General features: G+C 47.9%; 1 protein-coding gene across 2 annotated transcripts in view; it reads right to left on the reverse strand.

Moving 5' to 3' along the window:
• The window catches only part of MBTPS1 (membrane-bound transcription factor peptidase, site 1), a 45,181-nt gene that overhangs the window by 23,949 nt on the left and 8,024 nt on the right, over nt 1-13,208 (reverse strand). Inside the window, exons 2-8 of one of the 2 annotated variants that reach the window (XM_010850813.1) lie at nt 11,450-11,933; nt 10,457-10,714; nt 7,489-7,689; nt 5,819-5,929; nt 5,313-5,422; nt 3,737-3,853; nt 3,230-3,297 (exon numbers count right to left, since the gene is read on the reverse strand). In XM_010850813.1, coding sequence (XP_010849115.1) covers nt 3,230-3,297; nt 3,737-3,853; nt 5,313-5,422; nt 5,819-5,929; nt 7,489-7,689; nt 10,457-10,714; nt 11,450-11,612 — 1,028 coding nt within the window. In that variant the 5' untranslated portion in view covers nt 11,613-11,933. Of the gene's footprint in view, nt 1-3,229; nt 3,298-3,736; nt 3,854-5,312; nt 5,423-5,818; nt 5,930-7,488; nt 7,693-10,456; nt 10,715-11,449; nt 11,934-13,208 lie in introns of both variants that reach the window. The other variant, XM_010850812.1, reaches the window with a different exon arrangement.

Here is a 13,208-nt window from a genome sequence, read left to right on the forward strand (position 1 = left end):
CAGGCGTGAAGGAACACGCCCTCTGAGCTTCACAGGACCAGTCACCGTCACAGCATCACCTATGTACGCGCCCTCGCATCACCTCCCAACTGCTGCAAGTGCGTCCTCCTGCCTCCCCAGCTTGAGTCCAGATCCAGCGGAAGGAACTACAGCCACAGACGTGTCCCTGCCACCGTCAGAAACAAAGCTCTCAACTGGTCTTGGGTAGCTGTCCCCTCCCTCACGGCAACCATGGGGGCCACTCATCTCTCAGCAACCTGCGCTCCTCAGGGAGACGACACAGATGCACCAGGGAAGACCGTGCAATTCTCCCCAGCACCTCAAGGGCGCTAGATCAACAAAGAAATGATGGTGAAGGGGGGAATGACACAATCGCTTACACTATGGAGTCAAGGTGGAAGTCAAGACGAAGCTGAACTTTTTGAAAGTATAAGACCACCAGTTATGGAGCTTTGTCTATTTCAGCTCCACCACCAGTAAATGAACTCCGGAACCACAACTGGCTGCATGCAGCTGAAATGACATCAGCAGGATTCAACTGTTTTAACCCATGGAGTCGATCCTGGCACCGCCTCCTAGATCACCCACCACCAACACACTACCAGTCTGGTCGTACAAAGGCACCACAGTGATTTTTCAGTTGGCTGACAGTGAAAGTTTACAAATTTCCGTGACATCAGAGAGCAGAGATTAGAACAGAAATCACTGGCAGAACTTCCCACTGAAGCTAGTACCAAAGATTGCCACCTTCCTGCCCTCCCTCTCCCTGCAAACCCCACACTTTGTGAGCGTTAAACCCTTAACATACAGAGGAAAGCATTGACAAAGCTCTGCTGGCGCTGAAAAGGGGGACATGCAGCGTAGACTCCCAGGCACTATGAAGTCCAAGTGTCAAGGGGGCCACACCCCAGAGAGCTCCGGGAAGGGGTACCCGCGGGGACAGATCAGGCAGTGCCAGGCCTACAATACACAGCTCGGCTTCTTAGTGCATTACGGTCACCCGACCTGCCCTACCCAATGCCAGCAATAAGCCACACCTACTCAGGCTGTGCCCTGGTGAGCAGGTACCACCCTTGGCCCGCCCACCAGCTGGTGGACTCTGGATCCCGTGAGGCTCCGTGGGCAGACACTGGGGCCGCCTCTCCTGGGATCCTTGCTAACACACTGAGCATGAGTAGCTCTCTGATTAGAGGCTCCCACATGTGACTGCCCACAGGAATACAAGGATTTCAGAAGAGTGACCAGCATGTGCAGAGCAGTCAGGATGGCATGTGGAAGAGCTGGTATGAACGGAAAGGCAAGCCAAGGGTGTGGGGGCAGCAGAGGCAGTGAGCAGCAAGAGCAGGTGACAGCGACAGAAACATGGGGTCCCCAGGGAGACCCAGGGAGGAGCCGGACTTGGGGGAGATGTGCACAGGAGAGTGAGCAGTGAGGCCACAGCTGTGGAGCTCTGCCTGGGCCGGACCAGGCCCCTCATCCAACTTCCTAAGAAAGGTGTTACTGGGACACAGCCACGCCCCTTGCCTACACACACCCACACCACCTTCACACTATCAGGGTAGGTGAGCAAGTGCAACAAACACCATGTGGCCCACAGAGACTCCGCTGCTTACTGCCTGCTGCTTTCACAGAAAGCCTGCCGACTCCAGGCTAGACTACAGAAGACCCTGAAACCCAAGGAGAAGCTGAGATCTGACCAGGCAGTAACAATCCACCGCAGATCCTTAGTTAGGGAAACTGCCTGACTGCATTTTAACAACAGAAACACAGAAAGAGGAAGAGAAAGGAACAGCTACCACTCACAGAGGCTCAGTGTTCATGGTGCTTTCCCTTGGATGTCTCATTTCATCCTCCAGCCACCACCCTGAGGAAGGTCTCGCGCCCTCTGGAGCCACATGGGGTGGCCAGGCCTCAGGAAAGCAAAGGTCCCTCAGCCTAAGGACAGTCAGACCTGCCTGGCTCCATCCCACATCACCCATGCAGGGAAGGGAGAGCTGGGGAGACTGAAGGCAGGAGAATGGGCTGGAAACCGACAATAACCTGGGGCTGCTGAGCTGTGGATGGCTGGCCTTGAGCAGGGACATCAGAACTGGGGGAGGGGTAAATGGAGAAGCATGAGAAAGAGAAGACAAGAGCGCCTAATGAGAGATGGCTAAGTAACTGGTGTCTGTCACAGCAGAACTCAGTTGGGGACATGTTTATGCCACTCACGCTCATGAGTCACAACCTGGACCCCCACAAGGAGAGTGGGATCGATGACGGAACTGAGGCTGGAACCATGACCTGGAGAGTCATTAATTTCATGGAGTTCAGCCTAAGCCTCCGCCCTGGACAGTTTCGCACGTGCTGTCAGGGCTCCCGAGGCCTGCTCCATGCAGCCACACAGCCAGGACGCCACGCACGCAAGCTTTGCGGGGCATGAGCATACAGCCGTGCCGGCGGCTCTCCTGGACCGGGGCACGCGGGGGCAGGACTGAGCGTTCGGTGCTTCCCCTGCATCACCGCAAACCCCCTGACACAACACTGAACTGCACCCATCCCGGGACATTACTAGAGACACTAGCTACAGAATAAAACTCGGAGCTGTAAGCAGAAAGGAAATTCGGATCTCTAACAGATACCGCCTGTGAACCAGTGACTAATGTCCCGGATCTCCAGTCACTCTGAAGTGACCTGATTCACCACACAACTGGGCACAAAGGGACCTGGCTATGACACTGCTCTCTGGCCCCTCCGATCTGATCTGATCCTTCCCGTCTGTGTCTGTCATGCCAGCCTGCACTTTGTCCTGTTAAGTTTCGTTGTATCCGCATCTTTTCCTAAAAAGGCAGGCGTCTCATCTCACCTACCTGCTCACCCTGTGCCCTGTGCACAGTGGGCCTCAAGAAATACTGTGGAGCCCACTTATTTGTGGTAGATTTACTCTCCTGACTGCTTGCAGGAGTAAAAAGAGTAGAATAAAAACATTAGGCCTCCAAATTGCTATTTCCAGTAAAGGTGAAAAAAAAAAATTAAACAGAAACAAGACTGTCCTTGAGTCACAACTGCTGCAGTATGTGGGTACCTGAGACTCATTACTGAGTCTTTTTTGTATGTATTGAAAAGTTCCACAACACAAAGTTTTAGATAGATACAAACAAGTACAGAAAAATACAGAGACAGACAACAATGCTGCAGTTATTTCAAGGAAAAAGATACCTCTAAGGTTATTCCTATCAGAGATACTTACCCATAAAGAGGCCCGTCATTGCCAATGGCAGAAACCATGATGACATTGTTAGCTGTTAATTCCCACACCTACAAAATTAGCAAGCATTTACTTATGAAAGGACATCACTTTTAGACAATCAACGTATAACTGTCCAAAAACAACTTTCAAAAACAGAACTAAAGCATAAGAGATCCCCTGGAAGTGCAACATCGGGCCAGGACAGACATGGTACGTCTGGCAGCCAGTGTGTCAAGAAGAGAGAGTCCAGGACACAGGTCCCTGCGGCACACAGCAGACCTGGGCTTTCCTGACACGCCCAGAGAAGACGGGCCCCGTGCTCAGGTGAGAGGCACCAACACGGCGCCGTGACCTGCTGCCCACAAAAGTCTCTACAGCTCACGCCCTCAGAGCTGTCCCCACGTGGCTGACAGAGCCACCAGCATGCCGGACACCAAGCAAAGTGGGGAGCGGGAGAGCAGGAGCCACCACCCAACCAGCACGGGCCCCTGCAGAGACAGGTCCAACCTTGTCGACGAAGGGATGGTCCATGAAGTCGGGGCCGCCAATGCTCAGGTTCAGTACGTCAATCTTCTTCAGGATGGCGTAGTTGAAGGCGTCCAGGAACCAGGACGTGTAGGAGACCTGGCCGTGTGAAAACAGTGCTTAGGTGTTGCAGGGGAAGTCTCCAAATACCAGACTGCCAGTGGCATGAAGTAGTCACGTGAACTTCAGAAAGAGGTCCCAAGAACCACGAAGGCTCTACCGTGTACACCACTACACCCAGAGCCTCCGCTCCTCGGGCCTGGACACCGGGAGGGCGGGGTCCCAGGTCCTGTCCCGCCGGGTCTCACGTCCAGCACCTTCCTGACCTTACAGCCCGCCCGCCCGCCCGCCCAGGGGAGACCCCAAACTTCTAGTTGCTGCTCTTGCAGAAGGACGTGTCCTGAGACACGTCTATTCAGTTAAGTGTTTCCAAACAGTTTAACGTATTTGTTTAATATTCTTTATTCCTAAATAGACTGAATGTCATTTCGCAGAATTATTTCTCTGATAGTTATTATTTCTCTCAGCTTCCTCACAGAAGTTAAATTACTTCATGTACCACCATTCAGGTGCTTTATAAGATACAAAATTAAATAGAGTAGAAAATAATAGACTGAAAACAATGGAGTAAAGTGCTGGAGGGAATAAAGACTTCCAATCCAGAATTTGATACTCAGTTAAAATAGTTTTTTGAGAATAAAGATGAAATAAAGATATTTTCAGATAAACTAGAGCTGAGAGAAATCATAGCTAACAGACTGCATTACAAGCAATACTAAAGGCATCTCTTCATGCTGAAAGGAAATTATACGATGTGGAAACTTAGACCCACAGGTAAAAATAAAGAGCACTACAAATTAAAAGCGTGAATGAACACAAAACGTTAAAAACAGTGGAAAGAGAATATGATTCAGAATTATGCTTTTTAAAGGCTTTTTAAAAAAAAAATACAGTTATACTTGCTTGAATATGCAAAAGAAAGTCTAGAAGGAGAGGATATAAGAAAAAAAGAAAACATCACATGGGGGACTTGGGGAAGTGAGGTAAAAACCTGCGGGATGGGAGGGTTGGGAGAATTATCCCTGTGTGCCCTGGATATTTGTGAATTATGTATTACCTGGGCAAAAATTAGACTTTAACAATAAATAAATAACCAGGACTCTCCCTCTTTCCAGTAACGTTTCCAAATGCAGAGCAAGGGAGCAAGCGTCTAAATCCTCCTGACCCAACATGATGCTGGGTGCTGGGCACACAGCAACCCTAGTCCAGCAAAGCAGCAGCAACACAGACGTGGATTAGTCTCAAGTACAAGTGTGCCTGAGGCGTGGTGGACAGGAGAAACGGGAGGTCAAGGAACCCCCCTGGAGCAGGGTCTTTGGTGTTCTGGCGAGGCTAGTGAAGGGGGTGGCGGGAGGAGGGCAAAGTCACATGCGGGGCCGGGAGATGCTCAGCATCACGGATGTGCATTGCCTTTAAACCAGCACTTCTCTTCTGAGTTTCGACTTTTCACATTTTAAAACCAATTCTTTTAAGTTTTAGGGGCCCTCAAAACACATACCTGGTTGTTGGTAAAGACTCTGAAAATATGAAGTTCTGCATCGGGAGCAAATCCCTGGCACTCTCTCATGCTGGCTATCACACCTGCCACGAACGTGCCATGGCCCAACCCTGCTGTCCGAAAGGAAAAATCATGAAGCATGGCTGATAACGTGGGCCATCCATTCAAACAGACTCGTTCTCCAAGTCCAAGACAGAGTCCCCAGTGCCTCTCCAGGGCCTCCACTCAGAGCCTGCACCTCACCAGCCCCACCTCGGGGGCCAACAGCTTCTGCTCCCCCGGAACAGCAAGGATTCCTCCCACCAGGCAACCCCTCTCCTCAGTCACCTCCCAACCTCCTCTGAGATAGTTAGAAAAGCTTCTGCCAAAGGCACAAAGCAACTTGGGTTTGTCTGAATAACTGTTGTATACAGACTATTTAATCATTTACACAGGAAAACCCCCTCAGCTGATAAAAGGGAGGATGGGAGCGACCAGAAACGCCCCTCAGGCCCCCGGCCACCCACCGTCGTCCAGCGTTCGCTCATTGGTCCAGTTGGTTCTCTCCTTCACGTTTTTGAAGTGGGGGTGCTTCTCACTTAGCCCAGTGTCAAACACGGCAACCCTTACATTAGTGCCTTATTCCAAGAAGAGAGCAGAATCGTGTTCAGAAAAACCACTGTTCTGGATTTTTGTCTCTAAAATACATTCCTCGTTGGTACCCACACAGAACACCAGGGGACCCAGAGGCAAAGCCTGCCCACAGAATGCCCACAGTAGGGAAATGCCCGGGGCCTGGCTGGGCTGAGGCCAGAGAGAGGGACAGCTGAGGATGGCCAACACCAGCTGCTAAGTAAGACCCACGGACACACAGGAAGTCCTTCTGGCCATCCCTCAACTGTCACCCGCACCCGGGCATGAAACCACCTCCCCCAAATCCTCCACTGATGATGGACTGTCCTCTTCAGGCCATTTTCTCCAGGCTCCATTCCCCTTAGAGGGGCCCTGGGGGTAGTGCAGAGCTCACTCATAGGAGCGGGGGGCGGCTCCTCCTTCTGACAAGGACTCAGTGCTGTTCACTCATGACAACAACTCTGCAGATACGAGCTTTCACCCACATGCAGGGAAAACCACACTTAAAGGAAAACCACTATACCACACACTTTCCTACAATAACAAGTCTATTTCCGATACTGGCCAAAAGGTATGTGCACAATGTGAAATATGATTGATACTGTCAGATCAAGAAATTCTAGAAAATATGTAAGAAAAAAATACAAGATACTCATATTATTTAAAAGCTAACAGGAGTAAGCCCTGATATGTAAATGTCTTTCCAGTAAGAGAATTGTTTACATATCAATACTAAACATTAAACAATCAATTTACAATGAAACAACCATCAAAGTATATTGTTTCCTTTTTTAAAATGCACACACAATACTAGAAAATAGCTAGTGTGGGGGAAATAAAAAATGCTTTTCTGATGATTAGAGAATTTCTGTTTTGTGAAGCTATAAACCAAGAGGAAATCATCATTTAATAAAATGTCAGTCTCCCGAGTGTTGAGTCTGAGCAGGGGTAAGGTCTCTGGGTCTCTAAGCCAAAGAAAAATGGAAAGACACCAAGACAAACTGTGACGTATCAGGGGCCAGAGACATGAGTTGATGTTTAGGATCCAAAGTTCCACATCAATGAAAACAGGAATTTTCTGCCATGATTAATCAGTAAGAAAAAACATTTGATTGGCTGAGTTCCATTTGCTAAGAAACAGTCTTTAATATTGTTTCCTGTTCTGAAACAAAAGATCACCATCTTGACAATCACTCAGCCATACTGCACACAGGCCACTGCATGGGAGGATGTGCTCAAATCAAGGTGACATCTCTGGATCTGACTTCCTTCCCTGGGAAATGACAGAACTCCACTGGACTGCCAGTCAGTCCTGGCGTGGGCAGCAAGTACTGTGCCTGCTCACGTGCAACAACAGGAAAGAACATGCCCTGACTACCTCAGAAACAGTAAGACACAGTAAGTGAGCAGGACTGGACAAATATAGGAGCTGTCACCCATACGTAGGACAAAGGGACAGCTGAGTGCGTCCAGCTCAACCTGCAGAAGGACAGATGCATGAGGTGGCACAGCCTCAGCTACGGGTGCTGGAGAGGGAGGAGGCCTGCCCAGCCCCCACGCCCACCTGTGTAGCCCATCTGCCACAGCACGTCAGCCTGCAGCGTCTGGGCGACCTGGCGCGGGATAGCCCTGAGCAGCCGCCGACTCGAGTGTCTCCCAGTGGCGTGCCAGAAGCCGGAGCCCAGGGAGAGGCTGGCCCTGCGCAGGGGCCGTGAGGACTGCCACTTCTGGCTCCAGCGGGTCTCGTTACAGGGCGAGCCGGGCTCTGCTGCAGGCAAGGAGAGAGAGCAGATCTCAGGATGTGTACCGTCAGGGGACACTCCTTCCACAGGTGCAGTGACCCCCTCCTGAAATCCCCGTGCAGGAGAGTGACACTCTCTCCCCTCTGCCAGGAGGAACTTCTCAACCCTTACATTCACAGGACATTATTTAGCCACCACATTCTTCCCAAACAGTTCTTTACCTGGAATCTTCTAACCAATAAGAGGGAGGGAACAACTGATAAAATGATTATTTCTAAAGAGATAAAGTCAGTTTTGATACTGAAATTGAAGAAATGCTTGGTATTTCACCAACCACTTATTCTCAATGAACCAGAAAGGGGGTGGGGGGGAGGGCAGAGTGCAAGAAAACGTGCACTAAGCAACGGCGCAGCTTCTCCGTTCACCGCGTGATCTCAGACAGGAAGGACCCTGTGATCCCCGGACACCTCGCTGCGACCTTGTCCTACTGTGACCTGTTCCACGTCCTCAGCACGAGTATCTACGAGGACATCGCCCTTCAAAAAACAAAACACCTACACAGGACTCAGGGAGAACTGCTGGGGGTGACGTTTTACATCTTGATGTTGTTGGTGGGCACCTGACTGCACTTTTATCAAGACCTGCCAGACTGGGCACTAAAAGCATGAATTCACCATCTGTAAGCACTTGTTCTTTAATGGAAGAAAAAAGTAGAAATATCACAAGGGTGTCCCTTTACCTTTCAAAAACCATGCTATAAAGAAGAAAAAAACATATTTCAAACCCTTCTCTACAGGACCATCTGTAATACTACTGAAGTTCTGTTTCTAAAGGAAGTTATTATCTCTCTCTTTCCGGTCTCACCAGGCTACACCCATGAAAATACAAGGACCTGGAGAAATACACAGTTGCGTCAGTTCCATTAAGTGACTATTTGCACACTGCAACTGAGACGATTCTGCACTGACCCTCCCATATTGACTCCGTGCCTTCAGTCAACAGCCGGGGAACTGACAGAAGGACAATATTCAGACCAAGGAGGGTCTGCCAGGCTCTCGCTCCAGCAGACCATACTACACCTGGAGGGCTAAACTCGGTTCTGGCTTTACTCGTTAGGAGCAATTTAGAGAAAACGGGACATATTTGCAAGCAAGCCATTAAAAGGGTAAGACCAGGTTATATGAGTAGCTCCTGAAGGAACTGGTATCTATTATCCCAGAGACAAGTAACAGACAGGGACACCAAGCTGTCCTCGAAACGCCTCACAGTGCTGTCTCATGGAAATCAGGTCAGCTCTGTCTTACAGCCCACCGAGACCAGGGGTGGGATCCAGAGTGTGACAGGTTCCGACCCTAAATAAAGCAAAGCATTCTAACAATAAAGCCACAGAAAAATGAGTTGGTTTTTTTTGCTGCACCATGCAGCATACAGGATCTTAGTTCCCTGACCAGGGATTGAACCCAGGCCCCAGCACTGAAAGCTCAGAGTCCTGACCACTGGACTGCCAGGGAACTCCCAAAAATGAACATTTAACGTCTGCTTATAACAGCCCAAGAACTCTGCTAAGCTCTCTTCACATGCACTATTTCTTTTCACCTTCAGAAGAACTCAGGTGGGTGGCATCATCTCCATTTTCTGGATAAGCAGAAGCTTAAAGAAAAGATGCTCACCACAGGTACCCACAGCTCATGACCAGAGGAAGAGATACACTATGTCCTTTCAGGGCAGCCCAACAATCTGAAACCATGCTGGAGAGGGTACAGAAGGGGACCCCGAACCATGAAACTCTATGCACTTCCCATGCTACCACATTTCCTAAAATATTCTGCAGCTCTCTAAAGAATAAAAAGACACAAGGCACGCATTTGGCTAACTGCACAGGTCTGATTTGTTTTTATCTTCATGGATTGCTTTGAGGTGACTGCTTTTCAAAGAGAACACAGGAAACATGGACTAATGGAAAGAGCTCTGCGAAGTCAGACCCCCCTGAACTCCGCAGCTGGCACGCGAACTGGCTTGTCCCCTGGGTGTGGTTTTAAACCTGAGAGGCTCTCGGGCCTCATATGACAGACATCTTATTTCGTTTTCCTTCTAATGAAAGAAAAACAATAAGCGATAACAGCTATTATCTATTTGCTACCCCAGTTTCTGATGAATAGGGAAAAACCCTTTCCCCTTTGGTAGTACACCTGCTTTGGAAACTAGCATATACTAATCTTCAACTAGTTATCTGAGAAGGAACTTCTCTCCACAGGCCTGTCGTAAGGACTCGGAGAGTGAGCCCTAGAGCTGAAAGGGACTCAGCAAATTCCTTCCATCCCCGCACGAGCCCAGCTTTCAGCTTCAACAAGCCCAGCCGAGGCACGATGGTGCACGGTCAGGAGGGTCTGAGAAAAGCAAAATGAAACCCAAAGAAAAAGCATTTTGCCAGATGCATCCAAAATAAAAACACGCACTGAAAGACGCAAAACGCAAGCAAGGAGACTCGAAGACACCATCTTAGTTTCCAAGCGAGAAGGGGTATCAGGGCCTCACAGCCTGAAGGCTCTGAGAGAAACCTGGTGAAAATCTCTTCCCACACAAGAGAGATCATTCTTACTGCAAACTTTTGATCAGAAGCACAAAGTCTCTTTTCTGGTTTTTTTTATTCCTGCTGAGAAAGTGTTCACAGCTGATGAAAGACGGGGTGTTCACTATTTCTCAGATACTGCCCTGTGTGAAGACATACACCCCCTGTGCTTCCAGCACAGCAGAAATGCACACAGACCAGCCCTCGGGAGCAGTACTCACCCTCTGTGTACTTGAGGGAACGAAAGACTTTCCGCTGGGGTGTTACCCGCTTGATGTTCGGATGGTCTTCGAGAGTCAGCAGCCCCGCCTTCTGTTTCTCATTTATCTGAATCACCTCAAAATCACTAGGGTAGTCACTGGATGGATTGTTGCGAGGTATAATTCTCCAGTTGTCGATTGCACTGCTCTTCAGGGCGCTTGAAATAAATGAATTTCTAGCTTTGGCCGTAAAGTATCCATTGAAAGCCACAATGTACTCTGAAATCAATGACCACAAAATAAAAATAAGAACTTACGAACCTATATTTTGACATTATACAAGACTACAGGTAATACAAAGTTTTCCTGGTAAAAGAAAACACACATATCATAACACCTACAGCAGAAAGAGCAGTAAACAGACTAGCTTAAACACCCTGGATGGCAGTGGCCAGGGCTCTGAGCTAAAACGATCTGGATGAACCCCACTGATCACAGGCCACATCACTCAAAACCAGACACCTGAGCTCTTTTTCAAATACCGAATGTTAAGAGAAGTTTGAGCACATGGCAGAGAAATGCACGTAAGGTTTCAAGTAGGAAGGAGGAATTCAGAGAAGTGAAGGCTCTCTTCTTCCTGAAAACTTAACGAAACTTAGAACAGATCATATAAGACTCATTACTTAGTTATTCACAACTGGTCACATAAACTTTCAGCCTCTCCAAAGTCCCCACCCTCACCAGCTACAATGACATCTGTCCCATGGAATCCAATTTTAGGGAAATAATTCAGAATGTTAATTTCTTTGCTTTATATAAAATAAGTAAACTGAAAAAACAAACCAGCAGAACTAATATACACACACTACGCACTCAGCCCATTTGACCTTTATTGCAGAAGAGAGGGAAATGTTTTTGGCAAAAGCTAATGTTTGTAATAAATCTGAAAAAAGAAAACAGAAAAACCCAACACACTGAGGGGGAAGTCCCTAACATTTAAAATAATATCGTTACCATATTCCACAACCGTTGAGGAGAACTCCACCTTCAAAGCCAGGTGGGAACAGCCAGGGCACGGGGCCTTTTCAAAAGGTTTCTTTTCCAGTCTGTCGCCCAGATGCTTCTTCCCGCAGAGCAAAACCACCAGCAGAAGCAGCCAGATGTTGACAAGCTTCATGGTAGTAAGTGAGTATGGTCATAAAATCGCATAAACTCAAATCGCACTTTTTTCTTCCTTGATTATAAGTTAATTTTTGTTTCAGCTTTCAGCTGAAACATTACTGATCCGCCATTTTACAGTCTTGTCCAACGTAAATAAAAGTTAAATTTCATGGCCTCTTGTGGCTTGGCCTGAAACGAGGCTTTCATTTCTTTCTTCGTTTCTTCTCCATCTTGGGCCTCAGGCTTCGCTCACTCTGGCCCAGACCCCTGAGTCCTACACTCCATGTGCACCACGGAACCAAAGTCCAGCGGGGATGAGCGATCACTGAGAGCCAGTCTACAAAACAAAGCAAGCAACAGGGACATGAGCAGCACAGCGACAGGGCCAGGGAAGTTTCGCGATCTCTGAAATTTAGATAAGAGGGTCTAAAAGCCACACCAGCTATAAGACAAAACAAATGCATGATGCAACCAAGAAATATCTATGGGCTCATTTTAATTTAGTCACTCCTCACCACTTTCACGGGGAAAAGAAAGTTTTAAGACAGCTTCAAAAATAAAACAGGATAAAATAAATGAGAAAAATGGAGAAAAACAAGGATAATAAATGACCCCCGGAACACTAAGCACATCAGCCCTGAGCTAACGAATGGGAGGCATGACTCTGCTCAAGCCCCTCCCTTGCGCCTCAGGTGTAGATCCCGCCTTTCCCTACCCCAGGGCGCTGCCCTCATCAGCACTTTAACTCCCACGCGCACTGCTGGTCCCTCAGCGCGCTGGACTCTGCGATCCAAGGCTCCTCTGTCCATGGGTTCTCCAGGCAAGAACACTGGAGTGGGTTACCAATGAAATTCCACCAGTTTTTCAAGTAAAGGCTTGGTACACATCCTTTTCTTTCTACTATAAGAGTAACTCCTAAGAACAGGCTAATTTCCATGCAATTCATGTATCTACCACCCTCTAAGACACACTGTGCTCTGAAATTACTCAAACTACACTTTTTCAGGTTTTGAAATATTTTCTGCCGATTCTATGAAGAGAGCATGGAAGAGTTTTTATTGTCAGTAAATGTATTTTACCTGAAGCCTCAACTTAAAGACTTTCAACCTGCTGAATGTGTTATAAAATCAGATTCTCTCTTTACTGGATGTGGTATGAGAAGACGGACAGTTGGTGAGGTAAAAGCTGTTGCCAGAGAAAAATGTGATTTGAGTATTAAATTGTATGTAAGCACAAATACCTTTCAAAATATCTGAATGGCAAAGAAAAGGGTAATTCTTCACAGTGAAGAATAGAGCAGCAGTTAAAAAACAAAAAACACAGGCTGTAGCACATCCAGAAAAACACATTGCACAGATCACATCAGAAACATAAATAACCCAGCAGGGGGAAAACAGAGCAATGAGACAGTCCTTCCTTCCATCACTACTTGTTTCTAAGAAGAAAACATTCAGGACAAGGAGTCAGCCCCTTTTTGAGAGAGGTGTGTCAAGGTATTAATAAACCCATTCTTCCGGCAGAAACTGGTATCTGAGAATAACAAGGGGTTTGTGGTTTCTAGGACTACTCACGTGTGCTTCTATAGGAAAGCACAGATAAACAAGAAAACAGT

Source organism: Bison bison, unplaced genomic scaffold (genome assembly GCF_000754665.1).
Source record: "Bison bison bison isolate TAMUID 2011002044 unplaced genomic scaffold, Bison_UMD1.0 scf7180017864295, whole genome shotgun sequence".
NCBI lineage: Eukaryota > Metazoa > Chordata > Mammalia > Artiodactyla > Bovidae > Bison > Bison bison.